This window comes from Phascolarctos cinereus, unplaced genomic scaffold, assembly GCF_003287225.1.
Source record: "Phascolarctos cinereus isolate Bilbo 61053 unplaced genomic scaffold, phaCin_HiC Scaffold_1;HRSCAF=81, whole genome shotgun sequence".
NCBI lineage: Eukaryota > Metazoa > Chordata > Mammalia > Diprotodontia > Phascolarctidae > Phascolarctos > Phascolarctos cinereus.
The window spans coordinates 13,950,754-13,978,357 of record NW_027555514.1 but is presented as its reverse complement, the minus strand read 5'-3'; the positions used below and the strand labels follow the sequence as shown (position 1 = coordinate 13,978,357).

At 47.5% G+C, this 27,604-nt stretch overlaps 1 protein-coding gene across 4 annotated transcripts in view; it reads left to right on the top strand.

Annotated features, from left to right (window-relative positions):
• RAPGEF5 (Rap guanine nucleotide exchange factor 5) overlaps positions 1 to 27,604 on the top strand; it is a 240,308-nt gene that overhangs the window by 134,165 nt on the left and 78,539 nt on the right. For all 4 annotated transcript variants that reach the window (XR_013485165.1, XM_020993209.2, XM_020993210.2 and 1 more), the window contains 2 exons: positions 19,948 to 20,066; positions 20,608 to 20,696. Coding sequence is in view for 3 of the 4 variants with exons in the window: in XM_020993209.2 (XP_020848868.1) it covers positions 19,948 to 20,066; positions 20,608 to 20,696 (208 nt within the window). In the remaining variant the exon portion in view is untranslated. The remainder of the gene's footprint in view (positions 1 to 19,947; positions 20,067 to 20,607; positions 20,697 to 27,604) is intronic.

Below are 27,604 nucleotides of genomic sequence, written 5' to 3'. Positions count from 1 at the left end.
GGAAGGGACACTGCAAAGAGCTTCTGCACAGGCAAGGTTTGAACTAAAGGAGAATTCTTTTGAGTTCGAATTTAGAAAGTCCTACAGTTTGGTGTTTGTCTTTCACTGCAAAGTACAGACACGAAATAATTAAGGATTTGTTCTATACAATTTATTTCCAGAAACGAAAAAGGCCTTGCCCTCGAAAGGCTTCCCTTTTTCTGAATGCACTCTGGTCTTTTCCCTTTTAATGGGATTGACTTATTCTCACTTCAAATAACAGATCCCACTGTTTTTCGGTATTTCTTCATGTAACATGCATCTTACTCTGCTATTTGCCTAATTAGGCTCCACTTCTTTTCTTCCTACACTTCCCATGTTCTCTTTGCCTTGGTTCGGGGACAAAGGAAAAACTCAACTAAAGTTTATTATTAAACTAAGGAAAAAATCCCTGGGAATAGTTCATTATCATCAGTTTCTCTGCTTCTGAACATGTGCTGAGGCGCTCCTTTCTGTCTGTTGGCGTTACATCAGTGCTCTCCGTGTTTGTTGACTTTATGCTTTTTTTATGGTTGGACAGAAATTTCATCTTTTTTTTTTGTTCATTTAAAGGTTTTTGAACCATGGTTTGGGGAAAGCAACAGGGAGTGTGTGGCTTGGGGATGAGACAGAGAATTAGGAACCCCAAGTTTGAAGCCTAGCTCTTCCCCTTGGTAGCTTTCTAATCGTGGGTAAATTAAGTCACCTCTCTGAACCATCCGTCAGGTTTGCCAATAGCTATAGAAAGGTAAAGTGCTTCAACTTCTGTTAAGATGAGATTTCTTAGCTGGTTGATGAAAACCCAAAGGATCTTAGAATTGAGCAAGCTAATACAAGCCCCTTTATTTTTTACAGATGAAGAAACTGAGACCCAAGGAGATTAAGTGACTAGTCCAAAATCATATGGTTAGTAAGTGTGAAAGGTGAGATTGGAACCCAGGTCCCTGGTTCCAAAGCCAAGGCCCTTTTTCACTGAGACAATTAAGACTCAAGACAGCTATGTGACTCACCTAAGGTAACATAGCACATAGAAAAGCTGGGATTTGAACCTAGATCCTGTGTGATTCTGTCAGTATGGGGAACTCCTGGTATGGGAGCATTCCCTCCCAACACAGACCACTGCCGTCATGCCACAGTGACTTGGTAGACAAGTCCTAGGAAGTTGCTTGATGCATATAGAGATGAAGTGACTTATCCAGGGTCACACAGTGATTTAAACGTCAAAAGTGGCTATGGGGGCAGCTAGGTGGGTGGCACAGTGGATAGAGAGTGGATAGAGCTCTAGCCTTGGAATCAGGAGAACCTGAGTTCAAATCTGGCCTCAGACACTTGATGCTTACTAGCTATGTGACCCTGAGCAAGTCACTTAACCCCAATTGACTCACTAAAAGAAAAAAAAATGGAGCAGCTTGGTGGTGCAGTGGATAGAGTTCCAGAGGACTTGAGTTCAAATCTGGCCTCAGACACATAACACTCACTAGCTTTGTGACTCTGGGCAAGTTACTTAACTCCAATTACCTTGCAAAAAAAAAATCCAGCGCTTTAGGGGCAGCTAGGTGGTTCAGTGGATAGAGCACTGGCTCTGGAGTCAGGAAGGCCTGAGTTCAAATCCAGCCTCAGACACTTGACACTTAACCCCAACTGCCTCACTGAAAAGAAAAAAGCAAACCAAAAAAATGGGGCAGCTTGGTGGGCCCAGAGGATAGAGCTCTGGCCGTGGAGTCAAGAGGAACTGAGTTCATATTTGGCCTCAAACACTTGACACTTACTAGCTGTGTGACCCTGGGCAAGTCACTTAACCCTGTTGCCTAGTCAAAAAAAAAAGTGGTTATGCATTTGTATTTTATCTACTCTACCACAGAGACTGCTTTTATTCATAAATTAAATGGGTCACTTTCCCTGAATGGATTAAATCTGTGGTAAATTTAGTAAGTTCATTCACATCTGAAGTTTTTGTTTCCATGGAGTGACGTGAAGTCACGGTCATTGGCAGAAACGTCTCTGTGCTGGGTAGAGAAAGATTAGGGTGAGACTCAATCTCGGTTGGGTCTCAGTGTTCCCATATGAACAACAGAAGGGGTTGGTGGAGATGACTTCTCAAGGGCCTGCCTCGCTCTTATCATTATTGCTGGTAGAAGCTCAGCACCCTTTGTACTTTGGAGCCAATAAGTTATTTTCTTTTACGTCATTGGATTCCTTTGTTCACGTAGCAAACTCTGAGTATCTACTTCATCCCCTGCTAAAACCGCCTGCCAGCCTCCCAAGTATCGTTCTGTTCTTTCCTGGGCTAAAAATACTCCCATGCTGGGAACTCCTAAAAATTCCCTCTTAACAAGATGGTGTTGGTGGCGTGCAGATGGCTGGGGGAGCGCCTCTTTCCAGAAGCTTCACTGACACCAACTTGTGAGAGACAGGCTTCAAACCTTCCTCCACAAGGACCTGTCACTCTTTTTTGGAGCACAAAATACCCTGAACAGGACAGAAACCAGCTCACGGAAACCAGCTCCCTCCTTAGTGAGCCTGGGCTTGAGTCTTCCACAAGAACGGTATACCTGTACCTTTATAGGGACATAGATTGAGAGACTGAAAGGTCCTCAGAGGCCACTGAGTTCAGCCCCATCATTTTACAGATGGGGAAACTGAGGGCCAGAAAATGAAGGTCACACAGAGAGTAAGTGGTTGAACTGGGTTTTGAACACGTCTTGAGTTCAGAACACTGAGTTCCACGTTGTTTCCACAATGATATCTTACCTCCTTCTAGATTTAGCCAAAGGGACTCCATTGTGAAGCCTTCTCTGAGGCCAACTCCCCGTCATAGGTATTTCTCCTGCCTCCATTTTCCTTATGCTAAACTTCCTCATCTGTAAAATGAAGGTAGTAACAGAACCTACCACAGAGGGTTTTTCATGGGATCAGAGATTCGAGCTGGAAGGGGCCTCTGAGGCCAGCTAGACTAAACCCTCATTTTAGTGATAAGTGAGTGGAGGTCAGGCAGGGCGAAACAGGAAGCAAATCTCAGAGGTGGGATTTGAACCCGTATCTTCTGACTCCAGTGCCTGTTCTCCTTGGATGGTCTCTGTGGCCCAGTCTGTCTTGCTCAGATCCAATGAGGTACACAGTTGTTCCTGCCCATTAGAATGGAAGCTCCTTGAGGGCGGGGATCATTTTTTTGATTGTGTCTTTGCGTTCCCAGCATATGGCAGAATGTCTTGTATCGAAAGCCTAATTTTAGAGCAGAAGGGTACCCTGAAGCCATCTGGTCTAGGCCCCACGTTGACCCAGTCCTAGAAGCATGGGTCAGCATGGTCACATGGGTAGCACACTCAGAAACCAGCTTTCCCATTACTACAGATGAGGAGCCTGAGTCACAGAGGAGCCTGTGACCCCGACCCCTTCCCACCGGGGTCCTCGTCATGATCAAATGAAATAATGGCAGAGTGTTCTGTTCCAATTGTCCCACCACCTCCCTATTGAGAAAATGGAAATATTGAGTTAGCAAAAGCTCTTCAGACTTTGTTACTGTTCTCCAGTCTCCTATGGGAGCATGGAGGTGACCCTGGGTTCTTGAAGGCTATGCCACTAGAACTCAAACTCTGATAGGTCCTGACAAGTGGGAAAGGCTTTGAGTGTGGAAATAGAAGGTGGTACAGCAGCTAGACTGCCAGGCCTGGAGTCAGGAAGACTCACCTTCCTGAGTTCAAATCGGGCCCCAGACACATACTAGCTAGGTGACCCTGGGCAAGTCACTTAACTCTGTTTGCCTCGGTTTCCTCCTCTGTAAAATGAGCTAGAGAGGAAAATGGGAAACCACTACAGTATCTTTGCCAAGAAAATGCTAGATGGGGTCATGAGAAGTCGGACAGAAGTGAAATGTCTGAACAATAGCCTGTGGACAACGTGAACTGACCCCAGAGTAGGTTCATCACCATTGACCATGGTGATGGAGGTTTCAGCCACAGCAATTCTTGAAGCCCATCAACCAAGTGATAGAACGGTGGCACGCTCTAAGCCAATGGTGTCTCTGCTGCTTGAAGCATCTCATGGCAAGTGCTTTTCATTTGGATGATCTCCATCCTAAAAGGCTTGGATCTGTTTTGCAGTCCTCAATGCCCAGCACTATGCTGGGCATGAGAACCGTATTCTCTTTGTCTCCAAAATCAAGAGAGATCTGAGTTTGAACTCTGCTTGTGACACCTGCCAGTTACAAGACTTAACTCCCGTGAGCCTCCATTTCCTTATCTGTATAATGGGAATTAGGATACCTCATTCCTCTCTTCTCCTGGTACCCTGCTCCTCAATATACTCTCCTCTCTGTCTGTCTGTCTGACACTCTCTCTCTCTCTCTCTCTCTTTCCCCCTCTCTCTCTGTCTCTGTCTCTCTCTCTCTCTCTCTCTCTCTCTCTCTCCTCTCTCTCTCTGTTTCTGTCTCTGTCACTATCTCTCTGTGTGTCTGTCTGTCTCTCTCTCTTTTTCTTTCTCTTCCCTTCCTTTTTACCCCTTCCCATTTCTCACACTTAGATGGGAGCAGGTTGACCAGGACCTGCCGCATTTCTCCAATTTGCCTGCGCAGTCTTTGAAATGAACTTGACAGTAACATAACAACGCTATGACTATTGTGCTCTAAGACCCCAAAGCACTCTCCACATAACTCATTTGATCCTCACAACAGCCTCAGGAGCTGGGCCCTTTAGGTCATATTGCCCCCTTCTACAGATGAGGAAGTTGGAGGTCAGAAGGTGGAATTGACTGGCTCGATGGTCACCAGCAAATTTACACTCGACTTTCTCCTGACTCCAAACCCAACAGGTTCAAGCCTCACCCCAATGCAAAAACTTCCTGTCGAATGAAATCTTGAAGCCTCCACCATGCACCCCTTACCACAAACTCTTGGAGGGGTTCACAAACATGGAAAAACAAAGTGTGTTTACTTAAGATGCTTTGCAACTCCCTGCCCACGGACCATGTGATTTAGCCATCACTATGGAAACAAGGAGTTTTTCATTCCCTAACTTGCATAAATATGAAGGGTGCCCTTGTTAATACTGCCTCAGACTCCTTGAAGTTAGAAAAAAGGAGAAATATTTGGAAACCGTGAAGAAGCGCACCTGCCCCAATCCTTTTGCCGGTTCTGCACATTCTTACTGTATATGCTTTTCTTTCTGCTTATGGTATCCAGTAACCAGAGATGTTCAGAGGTAGAGTAGAGCAACATTTGAATGGTTTTGATTAATAGATGAAGGGAATGACTAGCCTGGAGAAAGAAGAGCCGGAGGCTGGTAGAGTAGCTGTCTGCAGGTACTTGAAAGTCTGTGCGGGGGGGGGGGGGGGGGGGGGGGGGGGGGGATTATGCTTGTTAGGCTTAGCCCGGGAAGGCTGAGCTAAGAACAATGGAGAGAGGACGGTGGACTTCCTAAGAACTAGAGCCATCCCAAAGTGCGATGAGCTGCTTGGGACACTGGGAAGGTGTGTCCCCTTCTTGGAGGTCTTCTGGCCAAGTTTGGATGACATGATGGCTTTTTAGAGAGTATTATTTCAAATCCCAGTTGGGTAACTGACTTCTGAGGTCCCTTCCAATTCCGGGAGTCTGTGATCAACATTCCATTGAACTTTTGATGGAGTAGGAAGAATCTCAGAACAGAAACTGAGGCCACAGGGCGACTTATAAAGTGCCACTTTTGAAAATACTATCAAGTTGTTCAGATTTTCAAAGCTTCTCTGAGATCGCTACCATGAATTATTCAAACCCCAGGCGATGACTATAACTGCAACTAGAATGTAGAAACTTAATTTTAATCACTGCTCTAGCTTAGCCTTCCATCCTATTCATGATGCCTTTCAACTGTCTAGGGAACAGTCTCTGTCGTGGTTTGTCTTTCCCTTAGGATTGCCGGTGTTGGGGAAATGACATGATAATAGACTTCTCCTGAGTTAGAAAGGAATCCTCTGTCACTATCCTATTCTAATTATTTCTGTTAAATCTCCCCTGGGGTCAGAAGAAGTCCATCTGCACGTGTGCCCCTTTCAAGATTCCGGATGTAAATAAGTGATAGGCACAGTACCTGGGAATGAGATTTGGCCCATCGTCTAATTCTGGAAATAAAGCTGGGCTGGCGTCTCCAGGAAACACATATCAGACAACTTGAGCTTGTCTAGAAGCTGATAGATGGGGAGAACTTTATCTGTTCAAAGCATCGACAGATGACATGTTGCTTCTATTGTCTCGGCAGCTGACAATTTTCTGTTTTTCCTTCCATTGTCTTATTGTGGATGGAAGGGTCTTCACATTTCCCTCTTCAAAATAATAGTTTAGTAATCAGACTCATGTAGATGACCCTTCCTGACCACATGTGTGACCCTTCCTTGGGCTTTCTCATTAGTCTAGCAAACAGGCTGGATGACACGATCTTTAAGGACCCTTCCAAATGGGCTCCATGTTCCCCACCTGTTACCCCAAAAGACAGCAGTCGTTGGATACTGGAAACCCCAAAGACCTTTGTGAAATAGACACAATAGATATTATTACCCCCCTCCTTTTTTGACAGATAAGGAAATCGAGGTTCAGAAAAATTAAAGGGACTTACCCATGGTCATAAAGCTAGGAAGAGTCAATTCCTCATCATAAAATTTTTAACCTTTCCCATGGTCAGCCTATTTGGCACTTTGAGCACAGAGCTTCTGGATTCCTTCTTAGAAGTATGTTTTTAAATGCATAAAATGAATTACAAAGGAAATCAATTGCATTGAAATACAGTTATCAGAATCCTTTTTTTTTTTTAATTCACAAAATGCAGGTAATGAACTCCAGTTATAAGGAATGGCTCTTTGGGATAGTGAAGAGGTCGAAGTACAGGGGGAAATCTAGGTCATGTAAAAAAAAAAATATTCCCAACCTCAGCCCCCAAAATATGTGAGGGTGATTTTTTTTCTTGACTTAAACATCTAAGACCTTTTCATAGACAGCCTCATCACTGCAAAGTTTGTCAGGAGAGGGAGATGGATGAGGCTTTGCACCTGCCGGACCCTCCCAGTCTGGGAGGTGGAGGAGAGAGAGAGCTGCCAAGCAGCCAGAACAGCTGTCAGCAGCTGTCAGAAGTCATGAGGCCAGTGCCCGGTGGAGGAAGGAAAGGGTGAGGACACCATCTGCTGAGGACAGAGGTGATGTCAGGACCTGCCTTGTTTGCCATTTCCTCCTTTCCCGACTTGAGTTTGCTGGTTTCCTCCTGCAGTTTCAGGCCCACCCTCATTTCTGAGATGGAGTCGGCCCTTGGGCTGGAAGGAACTGATAATGGCTGACTCTTGCCCGAGGTTTGCAAAGAACTTTGCCTTAACCGTAATCTTTCGAGGACATTCTTATCTCTAAAATGAAGGCATTGGAGTGGGAGGGCTCTAGCTAAGGTCCCTTCTAGCTCTGAGTCTGTGGTCCTGTGGTCTTATGTGCAATGTGTAAGCAGGAGAGGCAGTACGATGTAGTGGATGGAGGTCTAGACGTGGAGATGGGAATCCCCATTCTCCTCCTGAGCTGGGTGACCCTGGGAAAATGTGCCTCAGGCAACGCTCTGAGATTGCCAATTATAGATGAGCTGTGATCTCCACAGGTCAAGGAAATCAAAGGTTCTTATATTAGTGTTCCTGCTAGGCCTTCTCAGGGCTGGGGTCCCAGAAATCAAAAGAAGCCTCTGCCCTGGAGAAGCTGAGGGGGATGGCAGGTGGGAGGGGAAAGCTCAACCTTATGAGCAAGATCAAGGTACTTTCTTGGAAGCCATGGTGTGGCACTTGCATTGGGCTTAGCACAGTGCCTGGCACATAGTAGGTGCTTAATAAATGTTGATTGATCAAAAGGAAAAACGAATTTTGAATAGCTAAGAAAATCTTCACTCGGTGGTGGTCAGGTGAATAGAGAGGAAATGGAGGAGATAGTGGGGAGGACAAGGTGCCTGGGTTGGGTGGAGGCCATGGGGAGAAGAGGTGTCTGGGAGGATGGCAGGGCCCTTGGCAGGAGGAAAGGAGTTGGGCTCCAGGCTATGGGCTCCAGAAACTGAGCCTGAATCTGTGATGCCATTGGCGTGGGGAATGCTGAGCCAGCTGATTCCCTCTGCTAGGGCAGACCAGCACCTTCTCTACAACTTCCAGTCTTATGAACGAGTTATCTAGACAACCCACAGGTTAAGAAGCACTGAAGGTGTCAGGAGTGGAAGAAGTTTAAGAAGCCTTGGTCTAGAGGCCAGAAGGTCACAATCATCCTGATTTCAAGGCCAACTCTTTGGCCATTCCACCATGCTTATTGTCATCAAGCTTCGTGGCTGCTAGAACGCCTTGCCCAGTTCTAGACCACTGCCTACGCCAGGAGACAATTCAGGCTCCATTCCTGACCCTATGTTGCCAGGATCCTCTGCCTGCTACTGCCAACTTTGTCTCTCCCCCCACCCCTACCCCCAGTCTCATAGTCTCAGCTCTTTCCCTTTGCTTTTGCTGACAAAACTAGGCTCACTTCCCACCCCCCTACCCACTGCCCCTTTCATTTTCCAGTCTTTGCTGACTTCTCTGGCCTTGACTTCTGGCCCAGCTGAGTTCCCAGCCAGCTCTCTCCTGGCCTGCCCCATCCCATTGTGTCATACAGCCAGAGCCAGGTGCTCATCTTTCAGAGAGAGAGTATTTAGGAGACCTAACTATCCTCAAGGGCGGATGCACCGAATCTTGTTTTCACTGGGTACAGAGTGTTATGAAATGAGCTCAGATTTCAGGGAGCTGATCTGAGTTCTTGATAAGAAAGAAAATGGACATTGTCAAGGTTGGAAGGTCCTGGCACACATGACAGAGGGAGATTATAGAATACCCATCTCCCCGATACTGCCCTTCCCCCTAGTAAAGACTTTTAAGAGTAAGATGGAGCCTGGAGCTATTTCTGTCTTGGAGGCAGAAGAAAGGATTGATCACACCCGGAGAATTGTCTCTAATTCTGGGCACAGAAGAGATGTTGACAAGCTAGAGGGCATCCAGAGGGGAAGAGAGGGAGGATTCAATTGAATGAAATTCCAGAAGCATTTATTAAGTGCCTACTGTGTGCAAGTCACTTTGTTGGGTGCTGGAGATGCTCTCAAGAAGCCTGTGTTCTGCTGGGGAAGGAGCACAATATGCAGACAAAGAAGTAAATGCAAAGTAATTTGCTAGAATGAGGATGCTAACAGTTGGGATGAAGGAGGGGTCTTAATCATGCAATAAGGGTCAGCAGAGAGAGCTGGGGAATATTTCCCCTGGAGAATAGAAAATTTCAAGTACCTGAAGGACTGTGGGAAAAGGTTTAGACTGTTTTCTTTGCTCCTAGAGAAAGGAACTGAGTCATGAATGGAAGTTGTTAAAAAGTAAAAGTGAGGCTTCTTTTGCCAAGTTCAACCCCCTCATTTTACAGATGAGGAAACTGAGGCACAGAGAGCTTAAAGGACTTGTCCAGGGTCACACTGCTAGTAAGGGTCATAAACAGGATTCAAGCTCAAGTGATTAGAGGCAGTCTGATGAAGTTAAATTCTTGCGTTGGTAGATGGACACTTTCACCCCGGCAATCCCTTGTGCTGTTAATTCAGTGAAATCTGTAATCCCTTCCCACTGCATTTGTCTGTAAAAGGAGAGCTAGTCTGCTGAGATTTGCTCCCAGTCAGATCTCAGAGCTTTTAGGCTTGCTCTGTGCTGTTGGCAGGTTGTGATTTCGATCATGCATCTCAATCTGGGAGGCAGCCTCTAAGACAGGAAGATCCTAGTTCAAACCCTGCCCCTGCCACCTAATAACTGCGACCCTGGGCAAATAGTTTAGCCTTTTAGGGTCTTAGACAACACTGTAAGGTTACAAATTGCACAGGAAATGAGGATTGGAATCAGGAGATAGAGTTTCTTCCTTGGGAATTGCCGATACCATTGAAAGCACAGTTCAGTTAAAAAAAAAAAGAAATCTAAACTTGGAAGGGAGGAAAATAGGGAATGCTTAGGAGCTGTTTCTCAGGAGCCTCCAGTGGCTCCATGTTGCCCAGAGGATAAAATATAAACTACTCTTCAACATCATGTTTCAAGACCTCCTTACTCTGGTTCCCACCTACTTTTCCCATCTTCTCTCACATTTCTCTCTTTTATCAACTCTATATTCCAGCCAAGCAAGATTGAACACATGAGCCGTTCCCACCAGCCATTCCTCCTCAGAATCCTTGTCTTCTTTCATTGCTCAGCTGAGGTGCCAATCCCCCCATGTAGCTTTCCCTAATTCTCCACCCCTCCAAAACTGTAGTGTTCTCTTCCCTCCAGAATCACAGGGAAGCTATAAGGGACCTGAGAACCCATCCATCCCAACTCTCTCATTTTACAGATGAAGAAGCTGAGGTCTATAGACATTATTAGAGGATCACAGATTTAGAGCTGGAAGGGATTGCATTGGACTCAATGACCTATAGATGTGAAAAATAGAATGTAAGCTTCTCGGAGGCAGGGATTTTGTCTTTGGCTTTTGTCTTAGCCCCTCTAAAGACCCAGCAGTGCTGCCTTAATGGTTTGTATGCTCTCTCCCTCTGCCAGAGCTGTTTACACAGGCTAGGCTGAGAAGGGTTTGGTCTCGTCCCACACAGCACTTTCTCTGGTTCCCATAAAAGCTTATGCAAAACCCTCTGTAGCCCAGGAAATAGAACTGGAAACTCTTCACCTTGACACACATTCACTTACTGAAACTTTCCCCAGTTTACATTGTTAATCAGCTTCATCTTGCCAGCAATATGCTTTTGACCTTTTTACAAGGATCTGTTTACTCATATCTTCTGGGGAAAAAAAAATCATGAAGCAGAGTCAGCAACTTCAGGGACCGTTCCCCCTCGATGCACAATTGTCTGGACCCAGAGGACAGCTTTTTAGATCAGTATGTTAACGTTTCCCTCTCTGTGCCCGCATACCCAGCGTGTGACACATGCTGGTGGTTCCATTTGTAAACAGGCTGTGTGAATTTCAAAAGCACTTGCTAGTTGCTGAATCAGGTACATTTTTCCTCCTTCAGTTCTCTAACCATTTTTGAAGCCCTGTTGTTGGTATACAAGGCACAGTCCCACTCTGCTTTGCCTGGGGCAACACTGGGATATTGGGGTAGGTTCTTGGTGGCCTCTTTTAAGAAAGACATTTACTAAGCTATAGAGTATTCAAAGGAAGGTGGTGAAGGCTTGAAGTCCATGTTTGCTTCAGTTGAAGGAACTAGGCACAGATAGTCTGGAGAGGAGACTTGGGGCATCAAGCAGCTGCCTTCCTGTATGTGAAGGGCCAGCATGTGGAAGAGGGATTAGCATTATTTTTCTTGGCCCCCAAGAGTAGGACAAGGAACAATGGGTGGAAATTGGAAAAAAAATAGATTTCGCCTTGATGTCAGGAAAAACTTGCTGACTGTTACAGTGGTACAAAAATGGGATGGGCAGCGTTCATGGGCTGTCCATCGCTGGACACCTTCCAGCAAAGGCTGGATGACCACAGTCAGGGACAGTGTAAGGGGCATTCTCATTCAAGGATGAATTAGCCTCAATGTCCTCGGAAGTCCCAGCAAATCCCAGGACTCCATGATTCTCTTTTTGAATATTGGGATTGGGACTTTTTCTTTATTTGGTAGGAACAGGCCAGTACAGTAGGAAAGTAATGCTGGACAGATTGGAAAAGGGCTCAGTGAAATGCAAAAAGCCCAATTAGGAGGTGATTATAGGTAAGAAGAAATGAGGACCCGAGTTAAGGAGGTAGCATTGGGAAGGAGATGGGTGTGTGTATGTGTGTGACAGGGACAGAGAGAGAGAGAGAGAGAGAGAGAGAGAGAGAGAGAGAGAGAGAGAGAGAGAGAGAGAGGAGGGAGAGGAGAGAGAGGGAGAGGGAGAGGGAGAGGGAGAGGGAGAGGGAGAGGGAGAGGGAGAGGAGAGGAGAGGGAGAGGGAGAGGGAGAGGAGAGGGAGAGGGAGAGGGAGAGGGAGAGGAGAGGAGAGGGAGAGGGAGAGAGGGAGAGTGTTACAGTTTTTATACTACTTGGCAATGTGTTTGAATAAGGGAGATAGAATCAAAGATGACTATTTGGAGCAACTCATGCCTTTGCATTTTCTGGAAGTATGGGATTCAAACCAGCTGTATTTGACAGAATCTTTGAATCAGAGGTGGCCTTATTGGAGGAACCCTTTGAAGACTGTCTGTCACACTTATTTATCCAGACTCTAAAATAGCCCTGGACATGGCGGCAAGAGACCTGGGTTTGAATCTTAGCTCTCACATTTGTTAGTTGTGTCACCAGGGGGAAGTGATTTAACCTGGGAGGCTCACTTCTTCCAAAGTGGGGACACTAAACCACGTACTCCTTATCTCCCAGAGTCATGCTCCTTTTCTCTTGAAATCACCTTGCGTTGTTCTATATTAAGTTTTTGGTGTGGGGGGCATCTCCTCCTTCCTACTCCCACTAGAATATAAGCCCCTTGAGGGCAGGGATTGGTTTGTTTGCATTTTTGCATCTTCTGTGCCTTGCTCATAGTGGGAGTTGTGGGCTATAGCAGTAACTATTAAAAGGCTAATAATGATAATAATAATAATTGCTGGGAACAAGGAACTCATCGCTTTGCATGATCCTCTTGGTAAACAACTTGAATTGCTGGAGAGCTCTTCCTTATGTTGAGCTAACATCTGCTTCCCTTCTCCTTTCACCCACTGATGTTGGCCTGTGCCCTCCAAAATATCATGGAGTGCCCTCTTCTGCATATGGCAAATCTGGCAGCTAGGTGACATTGCAACCAGGAAGACCTGACTTCGAATCCTTCCTTAAACATCTCTAAGCTGGGTGACCCTCGGCTTAAGCACCTTCAGCTTCAGTTTCCTCAGATGTAAAATGGAGATGATAATGGCACCTAGCTCCCCAGATTACTGTGAGGGCCAAACAAGAAGGTGCCTTGCAAACCTTCGTGGGTGATACAAATAAATGATAGCTGTGCTTGATGACGATGAGGGTGCTGATACAACTGCAGGTGAGAGGTAGCCTGGTGTGGGGGATGGGGAGGCTCTGGCCATGGGGTCCAAAAGGACCTGAGAGCAGATCCAACTCTGACATCCACTGGCTGTGTGACCTTGGGCAAGTCACTTACCTTCTCACTGCTGCCCACCCTATGAAGCCAAACCAAACCAAATCCCAAACAATCCCACATATAGTTGAAGAGAGATATTCCATCCCTCTATATCCTCTTTTTTTTCCTTTTTTATAAGGATTTATTGTTGTGTTTTCTTTTTACATAACAAACATGTACATTTATCCCCCTTTCTGTTGGGGCAGCCAGCTGGTCCTGTAGTGCACAGAGCACTGGGCTTGGAGTCGGGAAGACTCATCTTCACGAGTTCAAATCCAGCCTCAGACACTTACTAGCTAGGTGACCCTGGGCAAGTCACTTAACCCCATTTGCCTCAGTTTCCTCCTCTGTAAAATGAGCTGGAGTAAGAAATGGAAAACCATTCCAGTATCTCTGCCGAGAAAACCTCAATTGGGGTCACAGGTCGGGCAGAAATGACTGAACAACAATAACCCATTTCTGTAAGAGTTCTTATATAACAAAGTAAAATGATTAAGCAAAGCTAACAATATACCAGCATCTTCTGAAAGTACATACAGCGTTCCACCTCTGTAGCATTCCCACCTCTCCATTTTTAATTTTTTTTAATTGACAGAAATCTATTTTCTCTCTTCTACTCCAATAAAAAAAGAGAAAAAAGAAAAATCCTTTGTAACAAATTCAAGCACAAATAAATTTTCTCATTGGTTATATGTAAATATGTTTATATATAAGATATCCACATGTATACACGGGCAAACACACACATTACTTACATACATACATGTATATGTATAGATAGTCACGTACACATGTATGTGTCTCATTCTGAACCCTGAGTCCACCCCACTTCTGTCAGGAGGTAATGAGCATGTTTTCCCATGAGTCCTTGGGAGTCACAGCTGGTCACTGTATTGATCAGGAGTCCTTCCAGCTTGCAAAGTTGTCTTGGCATTTTTGTTGTGATTGTCTAAACTGCACTCTTGCTTTCACTCAGTTCATTCTTTTTCAGTTTGTAAAAGTCCTCAGAATTGTTATGTTTCTAACATTGATGTTGGAGCTTGGGTCATTCTGCTGGTTCTGCTTGCTTTATTCTGCATCAGTTCACGTGCGCCTTTCCTGTCTCTCTGAAATCAGTTTCCTCGTTTCTTATGATACTCTCCGATGTCCTTTCTTCTCCAGACCAAAGCTGCAGCTCTTGAATTCATTCCTGCTCTGATGGGGTTAGCCATCCTCCCTATCTCAGGCCCTTCTGAAGCGACGATCCTTCATCATGAGCTCAGTGGTCCCTTTGAAGCCTGGAGTTCAGGCTCAGTGGGCAGTGGGTCTGGAGCTGCCCTGGTTTCAGAGTCTACACCTCTGTTAATGCAACCTAAGATTGCATTAGCCACTTCAGCAGCCACATCATGCCATTGACATATCAAGCATGTACCAGCCAAAGCTCCCCGGACTTTTTGATGGGAAAACCTGCCAAGCCAGGTCCCTACTTCATTTGTTTAGCCTGAGTGCGCAGCTTGACGTTTATCCTCATTAAATGTCATCTGGGTGGTTTGGGTCTCTCACTCCAGCCTGAGTCTGGAATCTGTCATCCAGCATATGAGCTTCAAATTATCTCCACATGGGATCAGTTGCCTCGTCTTGTCTGCAGAGGATCATTCCAGACTCGTAGATTTAAGGAGGAGACCTTAGAGGCCAATCTCCTCACTTAACACACGAGGAAACTGAGGCTTATGGTCAGTCAGTTAACAGTCTTTAAGAGCCTACTATGTGCCAATAATAGTGCTAAGATCTGGGATTACAAAAACGGGGTAGAAGGGAGTGACTGTTCCATGATCACACAGATAGTAAATGGCCAAGTCAAGATTCAAACCCAGATCCCCAAACTCCATTCTAGTCCTTTTCCCATTGTACTAAAGATCTTATGACATTCCAAATAGGTTAAGGCTAGTGTCTGTCCTTGGAGTGGGTCTTGGGAACAGGCATCAACTTTCCAGTGCCTCCTACTCCTAAGTATCTCTCTAATTTGCCTGCCAAGAGCAGTCAATCAACAAACTTGTATTAAGTACCTACTGTGTGCCGGGCTTCTTCTGTAAATGTTAGAGTTTATTAGTGATAGTATTGAGGCCTCACAGCAACATAACTGAGGGCCAGCCTTGGAGTCAGGAAGACCTAGGTTCAAATGCCTGACTGGGGCTAGCCATATGACTTGCCCTAGGCCAGTCGCTTAATCTCTTAGTGACCTCGGGTGATGCTAAGAGGGTATGAGGCAGGCAAGTTGCCAACTATATGCGTCAATGGAAGGGATTTCCATGCTAGGAGTGAAATCACAGATCCAGACCAAGACAGACAAAACAATTTCTGAGGGTATTACCATAAATTATATGATCTATTGACACTTGGGTGTGAATTAGTTGATTATCTTGCTGGGACAGAGCAGTGAAGGATTGGGTGTTTGGAGGGGAGATGGATGCTTTGGGAGCCCTAGGGATAAAGCATTGATTGGCCTGCCACTCACATCTATAGGACCTGGTGGGAACAGAGAGTGCTGGAGCACAGGAGAAATGGTGGAGGGGAAGGATGGGCTGATGCTTGAGCTGACTTGTGGCCTTGGTGTGACCAGCTCCCTCATGGGCTCCATCCTCAGAGGTAGAGCCTGCCTGGCTTGGACACATCCTTGAGCTCTTCTCTGGGAGCTCATTACCCTGGGAATCATTTTGTGATTGCAGTAGCTGGAGGTTGAGCTGAACAGCCAATGTCTGGGCCAAAGTGATTGCTTTGATCATCAAAATTACATGGGTAATTGTCACGATTCAGCAGCCTTGAGATCACCTTCAGAATATCTTTTTCTCACTGTTTTTGGTAACTGGAGATAGAGACTTCTGTGAAACTTGAAACAAGTGAAAAACTGTTGGTCGAAACCAATGGGAACTGGAATCTGGTTTGCGGGGGGACTGCATCTGCTGTCCAGGGGATTTTCAGCAATCTTCCTATGGCCCTATCAATAAAAGAAAAAAACCCATAAATTGTCATTGGCCACATGCTTCTAGAGGAAGATAAAGTCATGGCTTAATGTGACAGTGGAAAGATTCTTGAGAATAGAAGCCACGACCAGGATGGGAGTGTAGCTCATCCCACTGTCCACTGCATTGGTCAGACCAAACTAGGAACTTTGGGATCAGTTGTGAGCGCCACATTTTAGGAAAGATTCTGATGAGTTGAGAGGATGCCGTAGAGAACAAAAAGGATGGAGAAGACAGGGCTTGGAATCCTCCAGTGAGGAATGGGGGAAGGAGGTGGAACTGGCTAGCTTGGCCAAGAAAAGGCAACATGTTCTAATAAGGAGAGCTGTCCCAAAGGGGAATGGGCCCCTGCTGGAGAGTGTCCAGCAGGGGTCTGGAGGCCCCTGTGCTGAGTGTGCTGTCGCAGGGATGCCTTTTGAGGTCTAAGTGAGCCTGGACAGCCTCCAAGTGACCTGAAGTGGTGGGAATGAGAAACAATCCTGATTCAGGAGGAGCTCCATCTTCTCCCAGGAACCTCTCTGCAGGACTGTCTTCTACTTTCTTTCTTCTTGACCAGGTTTTTGTAATGGTTGCTATATCACCATGACACATGTGTCCTATCAACCCACTCCATTCTGTGGGTCCCGCCACCAGCATGTGATGGTGCTCACCTTCCCATACCCAGCCCGGACTGGTGGTTGGTGGGCCCTTTCATGGCAGAAGTGATGCAGAAGTGATGGAGAGATGCATCTGCTGAGCCTGGCCCATCCACAGGGGCATGGTTGGCCTGTGACAGTGAATAATGCCACATATTGTACATCTGCACTTCCTTCCCAGTGACAGTGGACCCAAGAAAATTACAGTTGCTTGTCTTTTAGAGGAAGTGGGGGAAAGCCTTCTACTGAATTGTTTTCATTTGAGACTGTGCTTCTCTTAGACCCAGCAGCCTAGCACGGCATCTTTGCTGCTGACTCATTTGGCGAATCTAGCAATAACATGTCTCCCTACCTCTACAAATATGGGGTAAAAAAAGGCCAGTCACTTAGCCTAGGACGAGGCTAATGGGATGTAATTCGTCTGCAGCTGATTCTCGCCCTTTGGTAGACACTGGCCTCAACATCTAGTCAATAAGCATTTGTTAAGAGCCTACTATGGTTTTTAAAAAAAAGAAGGAAAAAAGAGCCTACTACGTGCCAGGCTCTAGACATGCCACAAATGAACATAATCCTTGCCCTGAAGGCGCTTTTGGTCGCGCTCCTGGGGGTGCTGCAGATCAAGGGAGAGGCGAATGCAGGATGGCTTCCCAGGTGTAGGAGGGACCCCAGGTTGCAAGAAGGGTTGCAAAGATGAGGAGGGAGCCCGCTCTAGGAAGGGGGATGGCTTGTGAAAAATCAGAGAGCAGCTGGAAGGCCTAGGTCAGGACACAAACAGGTGTTTTGGGGAGGCTCGGTTTGAGTGGGGTGTGGAATGTACGAGTGGGAACAAAGAAAGGGGGAGCTGCCCAGGGAAGAGCTTTGAGGCCAGGCTGAGGAGTTTGTGTATTATCTAAAAGGCCATAGGGATCAGAGGATGATTTTGGCTGCTTGGTGGACGATGGATGGGTGGGGAGAGAGACGGGCCGTGTGTGATGAGGTATGGGGCTGGTGTAGGAGAAACGATGAGAGCCCTGACTAGAATGGGGGCTCCATTAGCTGGGGGGGCAGGTAACTAAGTTCTGTATGATTTATAACGTGTGTAAGATATTTGTAAGATGAGTGCTTTACAACACATTGCCATCATTCGTGTGAAGTCCAGCCGTGAACAGAGGGAGTGCCATCCCCCTCTGCTGCTACTGACCCTCTGTTTCTGCTCACTTCTGCCCCGACCCTACCCTGTTCCAAAATCCAGAATTACTGACCTCAGTTTTCCTTCAAAAACTGCGCTGCCTTCAGCGCTGATACGCCCCTCCCAGGGGCAGATTCCACAGTCAGCTATTAGGAAATGTTCATCTGTCTCTCTCGGGGTACATAGGGTGCCCAGGAATCAGCAGCACCTGGCCTACCTCCCCCGGCGTCCTGTCTTCGGGCTCCGCTTGTTCAAGGTTATGAGGGAGGGTGTGTTGGGTCAAAGGGAACCCTCTGCTCTGGTGCCTTCTCTAACACTCTCTGCCTTTCCCTTCTGTCTCTCCCCTCTCTTTCCCCCTTACCCTTCTCTGCCCCAGCTCCCCCTCTCCTCTTCCCATTGCCCCCTTTCTCCTCTCTTGCTCCCTCTTTCCTCCCCATCTCTCCCTTCTTCCCTCCTCTCCCCCTTTCTACCTCCTCTCTTCCCCTCTCTCTGTCTCCCTTTCCTCTTCCCTCTTCTCTCCTTCCCTCTCCCCCTCTCTACCTCTGTCTCCTCTTCCCCTCCCCTCCTCTCTCCCCCTCTTCCCATCTCTCTATCTCCCTTCCCTCTTCCCTCTTCTCTTCCTCTCCTCTCCCCTTCTCTCCCTGTCTTCCCTTCCTCTTTCTTCTTCCCTCCTCTCCCCCATCTCCTCTTTCCCTCTGTCTCCCCCTCTTCTCCACCTCCTTTCCCTTCTGTCACCCCTCTTCTCTCCTCACTCCCTCTCTCCTCCTCCCTTCCCCCTCAGTCCCCATCCTCCCTCTCATTTCCCCCCCCCCGTTCCTCCCTCCCTCTGATATGGGGGAGGCCAACTCCTTGACCCAGAACATAGACATTTCAGCCTAGGTGTTCTGCTAACAGGAGCTCCTTTTGAGCAGGTCTCGAGGCACTCAGAATCACCCAGGACACAGAAGCAGGGACACCCAAGTCATTGACCTCTCCTGAAAGCTGGCCTGTGGCACTGGCGGCTTGTGCTCCATCCAGGCTGGCCCCCTGGGGCACAGCAGCCTCCCTGGGCTAGGGCAGATCCTGGGTGAGGGACAAATGAAAGAGCCCCCAGTTCTCCGGACGTAAAGTATGAGTCCAGTGAATAGACCATAATTGTTTGGGATATTTATGAATTCTCCAATTCATGATATTCATGTAGGAACTTTTGGTTTTTGCTTTTAATAATTGTGCCCTCATTCTTTTTGACTCTTTTCTCCTCTAAATACTTCAAAGGATTTCTGTGGTTCTCTGGGATTATTGTTTTAGAGGTGGAAGTGACCTTGGAGGTCACTGAGTCTAAGCTGATCAAATGGTGGAAAGACCACTGAGTCTGGACTTCAGAGGACCTGAGTTCAAATTCCAAATCTAGTAATTCCTACTGGTGTGGCATTGGACAAGTTAAGTAACTTCCACAGGACTCAGTTTCCTCAAATGTTAAATGAGGGGTTTGAACTAGATGATCTCTGGGGTCCCTGTGATTCTCTAAATGCCCTCATTTTACAGATGAGCAAACTGAGGCCCAGCAAAATGGAAGTCACTTGCCCAGGGCCACAAGATAACCAAGGTAGGATTTGAACTCAGGTCCTCAGACTCCCAGATGATCATAGGATCTAAGAATTGGTGCTGGAAGGGGCCTTAGAGACCACTTAGTCCTGTCTCTCCTCGTTTTCCATAGGAGGAATCTTGAGGCCCAGAGACAGAAGTACCTTACCCAATGTCACACAGCTAGAATTGGAACCCAGAGCCCCTGATTCCAGATGCAGGGCTTTCCCCCCAAACTTAAACTGCTCCTTTAGAGGGAATAGGGGATGCTAAATCTGACCCCAGTTTCATTCTGGATGTTAAAAATGTCTTTCCAGCCCTAAGAAACCATAGTCCCCCAACTTCGGAGGAAGCCCATCCGGGTGGGCTTCCCAGCGGTTGTAGGCGTATTTACCTTTTTCTTCTCTCTTTGTTTTCTCTCCTCCCCTCGTCTCCCCTCCCTTTCCTCTCCCCAACCCCAAATTACAGCAAGATGATGAAGTGACAACCTTGCAAGTTAAAGAGGAAGATGGAACTGTCCTGGTATTCAAGAAGGTGTCGTCATGTGGGCCGGCCCCCACATCAGGGAGTGCCCACACTGATTGGAGGTGAGAGGCGTGGGGGTTTTTTTTTCCTCCAGCAGCAGACACACTCTGGCTGTTTGCCTTGCTCCGGCTGCCTCCTCCTCCTCCTCCTCCTCCTCCTCTCCGTTTGTCCGTCTCTCTCCGATTGTCTTCATCTCCCTCTCCCTCCCTCGCTCCCTATCTCCCTCCCTCCGTGTCTCCCTCCCTCCTCTCTTCTCTCCGCCTCTGGATCGTCCTAGCTGATTGCAGAGAGCCCCGAGCAGCCAGATGGACTGACTGCCTTATAGGGGAGACGGGGAGATGGCAAGAGATCTGAGCATCTAGGGAGGGGGAGATGCCTTTGTTACTAAGCAGGCACAATGGGGAGCTCCCGGCTGAGGGTCTTTGACCCGCACCTCGAGAGGAAGGACTCCGCCGCCCTCTCCGGCGGCCGAGAGCTGCCCTTGCCCACCTTTGATGTGCCTTATTTCAAATACATCGACGAGGAGGATGAGGAGGATGAGTGGAGTAGCCGCTCCCAGTCTTCCACAGAGGATGAGTGCTCAGACCCTCTCCTTTCTGACAGATACGTCGTGGTGTCGGGGACGCCAGAGAAGATTTTGGAGCACCTCCTGAATGACTTGCACCTGGAAGAAGTCCAGGACAAAGAAACAGGTAAGGTGGCGCCGTTACTTCCTGCTGGCGTGGGGAGCCCAGCTGATCGCATGCGTCTGTGGATGATCGCGGCTGCTGCCAAGCCAGGGCCAGTGCCAGTGTTAGCACGCGTGCCCAGCGCTGCCCTGGGGGGTTGGCGCTCCCCCGAGAGCTTGGGGGATGCGTTTGGTTTGGTTTGCTGCCCACCAGCTCTGCCCATGCCCTTTCCAGATGGAGGCTGGCCTGGGACAGGGCAGTGCCAAGATTTCCCAGCCATGGCAGGCTTGGCATTTCTCCCCCCGTTTAACCAAAGCCCACGTGAAGACAGGGGCCCAAGTCAGCTCCCAGTGTGAAACCTGAGGGGAAATATTCACCTGACTTGCAGAGAGTGCTGAGCCAGGGCAGAGATGCCCACAATTAATAAAACTGCTGGGGGGCAGCTTCTGCATCCTACAGATAAGTGGTTTGCAGACGAGTGGGGCAGAACAATCTCTATGGTGTAAGATATGGCACTCTTGACTTTTCACCTAGAAATTGTAATTCATTGGTGCCTGGAGGGATGACGATATTGATCAGGCGTCCTGGATGTCGACTTTAATCTCCTTGCTAAGTATACTTTGGCCTCCCTCTGTGCTCCTTCAGAGGAAAGACCATTTTGTTTTGTATTTTGTTTCTCAGTAGCTTGAGTGCTTTCTCTATGAACTGAGGCATCATGGTGCCCCTTTCTCTTGTGTCTCAGGCCAGAAGTTGACATGGCCTTCAGCCTGATTGATCAGGCCCCTTGATGGACACTTGCCTTATTGGCCCCAGTATTTGCCTGGCTTGCGGGCATTTTTTGGTCCCAGGGCCTCCTGTCTGTTGCTTCTCTAGACGCGGTATCTCAGACATACTGCTCCCTTACAGCTTCCATCAGAGAGCGGTTAGGCTGGTTTTATTGGGGCAGACGAACCCCAATTTCAAGTTTCCGATGTTGCGCGAGGGCTTCTGAAGTTCTTCAATGTGCTGGGAAGAGTTTCCTATGAATCCCAATGTTGGACCACAGTTGAAAAGTTGAGAAAGCCCTCAGCAGCTTTGGGGTCCAGCCCACATGCCCAAAGGTTCCATGGTATGTGACACCCAACAGGTCGTTTTTCATGCTCGGTGGCGCCTGGATGGGTTATACTGGGAAGGACCAACACAAGAATAGAGCTGTCATGGACAAACCCTCTGTGCGCCGAGAGAGTTACTGTTGGTAACTTAAATAGGATCCCAGGGTGAGAGATTTAGAGCAGGATGGGCCCTCAGAAGCCATCTAATCCAACCTCCTCATCTTTACAGAAAAGGAAACTGAGGCCCAGAGAGGAGGAGGAGCTTAGTCAGAGCTGGATCGCTGTAGGGGACCCCAGAGCTCCCTAGTCCAGCTTTCCCAGCTTAGGAAGGAGGAAGCTTTAGACCTTAGGAAGGCCTCAAGGTGAGAGAGAAATTAAGATCATAAATCTAGCACTGCAAAGGACCCCGGAGGCAGCCTAATACAAGTCCCTCACCTTACGGGAGGGGGAAACTGAGGTACAAGCAAAGTGACTTGGCCAAGGTCCCACAGTTATTAAATGGCAGAGAGGTTTGGGCCCAGTTGTCTGGCTGCAAATCCTGTCTCTTTCCACTCTGCCACAAGCCCAAGGAACCTAAGGGGGCTGTACCCTTCAGACTCTAAATCGGTGATGTTATGGTCCCTAATTGATGGTAAATAAATGACTTTGGTGCGGAGGTGTTAATAATGTACTTAGAGCTGGGAAGACAGGGCTCACATCCTGCTCTCAACACTTAGTAGCTGTGAGACGATGGTGAAATCACTATGTTCCTCTGGGCTTTACCTTCCCCATCTGCAAAATGGGCATGGTAGGTCTAGTCAACCTGCTTGCTAGAGTTATTGTGAGGACTTTAAGGTGCCATGAAAATGGGTGTTTTTTATTACTGGTCCCACTTGTGGTCACTCAGGACAAATGAAAAGTCCCAAGTCCTACTGAAATAGGGTCCATGCATTGCTTTGTGTACTCCTGTATTAATATTTTGTGCCCTCAAAACCATCTGAATATTCTGCTTTCTCAGGCCAGAGTCCACCAGGGCTAGGGAGGATGTTAGTTGAGGCAGGCTGCACTTCACGCGTGGCCCAGACTGAGGCCTCTGGCAAAGCTTTGTGCTTGGGGGCCCGGACATGTTGGGGCATCTGGTTCCACGGCAGTGAAGGCTAGGGTGCTTTACCCATGCACCACTGAAGGGCCCAGCTCCAGTGGCAGGCTTTGCTCAAGCGTACTGAAATGCTGACTTGTGACCAGTGTGATTGGACAAATATTTGGCTACTTCTGCAAAGCACCGTATTGGTGCTGGGGGCACAAAGATAGAGATGTGGTCCCTGCCTTCAGGGAGCTTGCATTCTGCTGCACAGAGACAAATCACAACTGTGTGAGGCTGGAGAGAGCATCAAAGCACCAGAAAAGGCTTCCACTGGAGGTGGGTGTGAAGGAGATGAGGGGTGCTAATTGGCCAGACTACGAACAAGCCTTCAGCGCTCACTGTGGGCCAGGCCTGGGCCCAACATTGAGGGTCTCAATCTCCAAGAATTTATTAAGCACCTGCTGTGTCCGGGGCACTGTTCAAGGCTGGGGACAAAAACCAACATGAAGTAGTCCCTGCCTTCAAGGAACATACGTTCTATAGGAGGGATACAACGTACGCAGAATGAGGCAAGGGCTAGTGGATGGGCATTGGGCTTGGTGAAGGTGAGCCATCCCACCTCAGACGCTGACGAGCTGTGTGACCCCAGGGAAGCCACCCGACTTTTCTGTGCCTCGCTTTCCTCATATGTAAAACTAGGGGACCGAACCTGCTGGTCTCTTCCAGCTCTCAATCTGAGCTCCTATGATTATGTGAGGAAGTGTTTTTGTTTCTCTTCCTCTGAGATAGATCCAAGGACTTGTTCATATCTTTCTACTATTTAAAAACCAGAATGATTGTCCTTCAAGGCCGGCACCGGTGTTGTTTGGGAGCTTTCTCTGGTCTTCCCCAATCATGGCAACTCTGGGATTCAATAAGTCACTTCAACCACATGCCCAGGCCACAAGACCCAAACAGCTCTCAGCCCCCGAGTCTGGAACTCCTCATGTCACAGGACAAAAGAAGGTTGGGGTAGGAAAGTCAACAAGCATTTATTGAGCACCGACAATGTGCCAGGCACTGGGGATTCAAAGGCAAAAATCAGTCCCTGCCCTGCAGGAGCTCCCAGGCTGATGGGAGCCATTGCAAGCTCTTAATAAGCAATGGGTGATTGATTGGTTTCCTCGTTGCTTAGAACAGTGCCTGGTGTACACACAAGCACTTAAAAAAGGCTTTTTGATGGAGAGATTGAGTAGAATCCCTGGCTTCTCCTGGTAACCCAAGTTCTTTGTACTTTCCCTCTCCTCACATAATCATGTCACACTTAGCATGTGATCAAGGCAGCCGGGTGGCTCAGTGGATAGAGCACTGGGCTTGGAGTCAGGAAGACCTGGCTTCAAATCCAGCCTCAGAAACTTCCTAGCTGTGTGACCTTGGGCAAGTCACTTAACCTCTATTTGCCTCAGTTTGTATACAATGGGGATAATATTAGCACTTACTTCCCAGGGGTGTTGCGAAGATCAAATGAGCCTGGCACACAGTAGGTGCTATAGAAGTATTAGCTATCATCATCATCCTTATCCTCCCCCTCCTTTTCATCTGCAGCGCAAGCAACATTCTGTACCTCTAGGCTCCCATTTCCCTACTGAGAGAAGAGATCTTTCCTCCTCTGTGACCAAGGCTGGTCCGTTGCAGTTTACTAGGGTTCCCCTGCCTCTGAGTGTTATTTCTGCATTGCAGCCACTGTGTATTTGTTCCCCTGGTTCAGCTTCCTTGACCTTGCATCACTTCATGGAAATTTGGCTGAGGTTTCCTGGATTACTCGTATTTATCGTTTGTTAGGAAGCAGAATTCATTATTCTATTATATTCATGCACTACAGTTTATTTGGCCATTCCCCAAACAATGGGTACCCACATACTTCCTTTTTATTTTTTTGCTAACCCCCAAAGTTCTACTACTATGACTATTTTGTAAACACTAGGCCTTTCTTTCTGTCTGTGACCACATTAAGCTAGATGCTCAGTGATAAGACCTCTGAGTCAGAAATTTCAATGAGTTTTCTTCTGTAGGTCCAAAGAGCCCTTTGGAAAGTTTGGACAGTTCCTCCAATGGTTTATTGGCATGTCTGGCTTCTTAGCCACCACCCTACATCTGAGGAGAATATAGAAAGTCAAAGGGGAAAAGTAATGTATTTGCTATTTTTTTCTGGATTGAAAAGCAGTAAAAGCCTTTGGAACAGGCATCTCTAATCTTTGGCCCTAGGATCATGGAGAACTTTTGCCTCTTTTATTCATTGTAATAAATGAATTAGGGAATGACACTTTGAACTTTGAGAATACTGAAGACATTTGATGACCCTGAATTCGGGCTATCATTCCTAACCCAGAGGGAGCTGCAGATGTTGTGGGAGACACCTGGGAGGCAGATGACAAGGGGCTGTAATCCAAACATCCAAGGGCACTTTTTGGCATTCAAAGCCCCTTTTGAAGGAAGGTAATCCCCACCTTCTGGAAGACAACCACATGGTTCTTAGCGCAGTCCCATATGTTTGGCATGGGGGCAATGGATGAGTCCCCAAATGGAATGGAGCAGTAAGGACACTTCTGTCCACGCAGGCTCCTCCATCCCTGGAGCCCAAGGACAAATAACATGGGAAGAGACCAGTGTCCCCTCTTCTCTCTCTCTCCTCTCCAGGCAGTTTAAGAGATGAAAAGGTGGTGGGGTAAACCATCAGAGAAGCATGTTCACCACCTGGTAACTAGTGCCTCCCTGGGGAAGGGGAAATCTGACTGACCCAGTGAGGGGCCTTGATGGGATTGCCAGATACTGTAGTGACAGAAGAACTGGTGACACTCATATAAGAAATGTCCCTCACTGCCTGCAGTAAACAGCTCAAGTGACTTGAGGAACAGAACACTAAGTTTCTGAGACAGTTTTCTTTTCCCATTGTCAGGACAAAGCTCAGAGAAAAAAAAATTATTTCACTCATTCAACAAATACTTACTAAGTGCCTACAATGAACAGAGTGAATGAATGAATGAGCAAAGCATTTATTAAATGCTCACTGTGTATAGAGCCCTGGGCACTTACTATGACCAGAGGACTGGGAACCCAAATGGAAAGTGAGATGATCTCTGCCCTGCCCTCTGGGAGTATCCATTCTACTGGGGAAGATCACAAATACCGATGATTTCAGCTGCAAGGCAGATGGAAAAGCCCCATGGTCCTGAGGATACAAAACTGATGCTAATGCCTCTTTTTAAATGCCATTTCCATTGATTAAATCCTATCAGTCTCTGGTGCTGAGCCACCAGACAGGCCAAGGACTCTGGGCCGGGAACTTTCCTTTCTGAGTCTTCCATAGCTGTGGCTGTAGCCCTGAGCAGTCAGTTCCCAGCTGCATCTCACAGGGCAGCTTCCCCGGGCGGTGCCGACGGCATTGGCCTGGGAGCCTTGCTCTTCCCAAGGCTCCTGGGCTCAGGGTCCTGGGCTGCCTCCATCAGGGTCGGGGGGGGGGGGGGTTGACTTGGTTGGCGCAGGCCACCTCCCCCTCAGGGTGTCCTGCTGCTTCACCCTAGCGGGTTTGCCTGCAGCACTTGGCATAATCTCAGACATTTGCTAGCTGTGTGACCCCAGACAAGCCTTCTTAACCTCTCTGAGTCTTGGTTTACCTATCCAAAAGATGGAAATAGAAATACCTGTAGTATCTGCATCGTGAGAATCTGTGTAGAGGAGCTGATGGAGAGCTGGCCACGAGGCCAGAAGACCTGGGTTCAAGGTCCTTCCTCTGATACTGACTGGCTGTGTGACTCTGGGCTAGTCAATTAACTTCTCATTGCCTCTGCTTGAGGTCATATTTGCCCCCACAAAACTGAGTACTGCCTGAGCAAGATTAAAATGTAACTGGGAAACAGTTCACAAAATAAAGAAGAATGCAGTGTAACACAATTAACATGGCCACACCGGCCTCCCGGTGCTTCCAGGAACAAGACGCTCTGTATCTCAGCTCTGGGCATTTTCTCTGGCTGTCCCCACGCCTGGAACGCCCCTGTTCCTCCTCTCTGCCTCCTGGCTTCCCTCATGTCTCAGCTCAAACCCATCTCGTACAGCGAGCCTTTTCTGGTCCCCCTTCAGTTTAGTGCCCGTGTCCATGTTCTGGTGGGTGAGACAGTGTCATGGAAAGGAGAGAGAGCCAGCCCGAGTCAAGCAGACCTGGAATCAAGGTCCGCCTCTAACATATCTTGGCTCTGCTAGTTCAGACAAATCATTTAACCTCCTATTACCCCCAGGCAACTCTAAGGATGTAATTTGTAGAGTAGGAGCCAATCTGAATTGATGGAGGGAATTTCCTCAGTGGGAGCTACCTGTATCAATGAAATTATAGTGTATTAGTCGCTAAAGAAAGGGAGGGAAGGAGAGAGGACGGAAGGAGGAAAGAAGGGAGGAATAAAGGAAATAGAGGAAGGATAGAAGAAAATAAGGGAGGGAGGGAGAGAGGTAGGAAGGAAGGAAATAAGGGAGGGAAGAAGGAAGGGAAATAAGAGAGAAAGGAAGGAAAAAGGGAGGAAGAAAGGAATGAAGGAAGAAAACAAAGAAGGGAAAGAGGAAGGGAGGAAGGAGAAAGGGAGGAAGGGAGGAATAAAGGAAATAAAGAGGGAAGAAGGATGGCAGAAAATAAGGGAGGGAGGGAAGAATAAAGAAAAAAAGGAGGAAGAAAAGGAAGGAAGGAGGGAAGAAAGAAGGAAGGAAAAAATTTAAAGGATATGTATGTATATATGTGTGGGGGTGGAGGGATA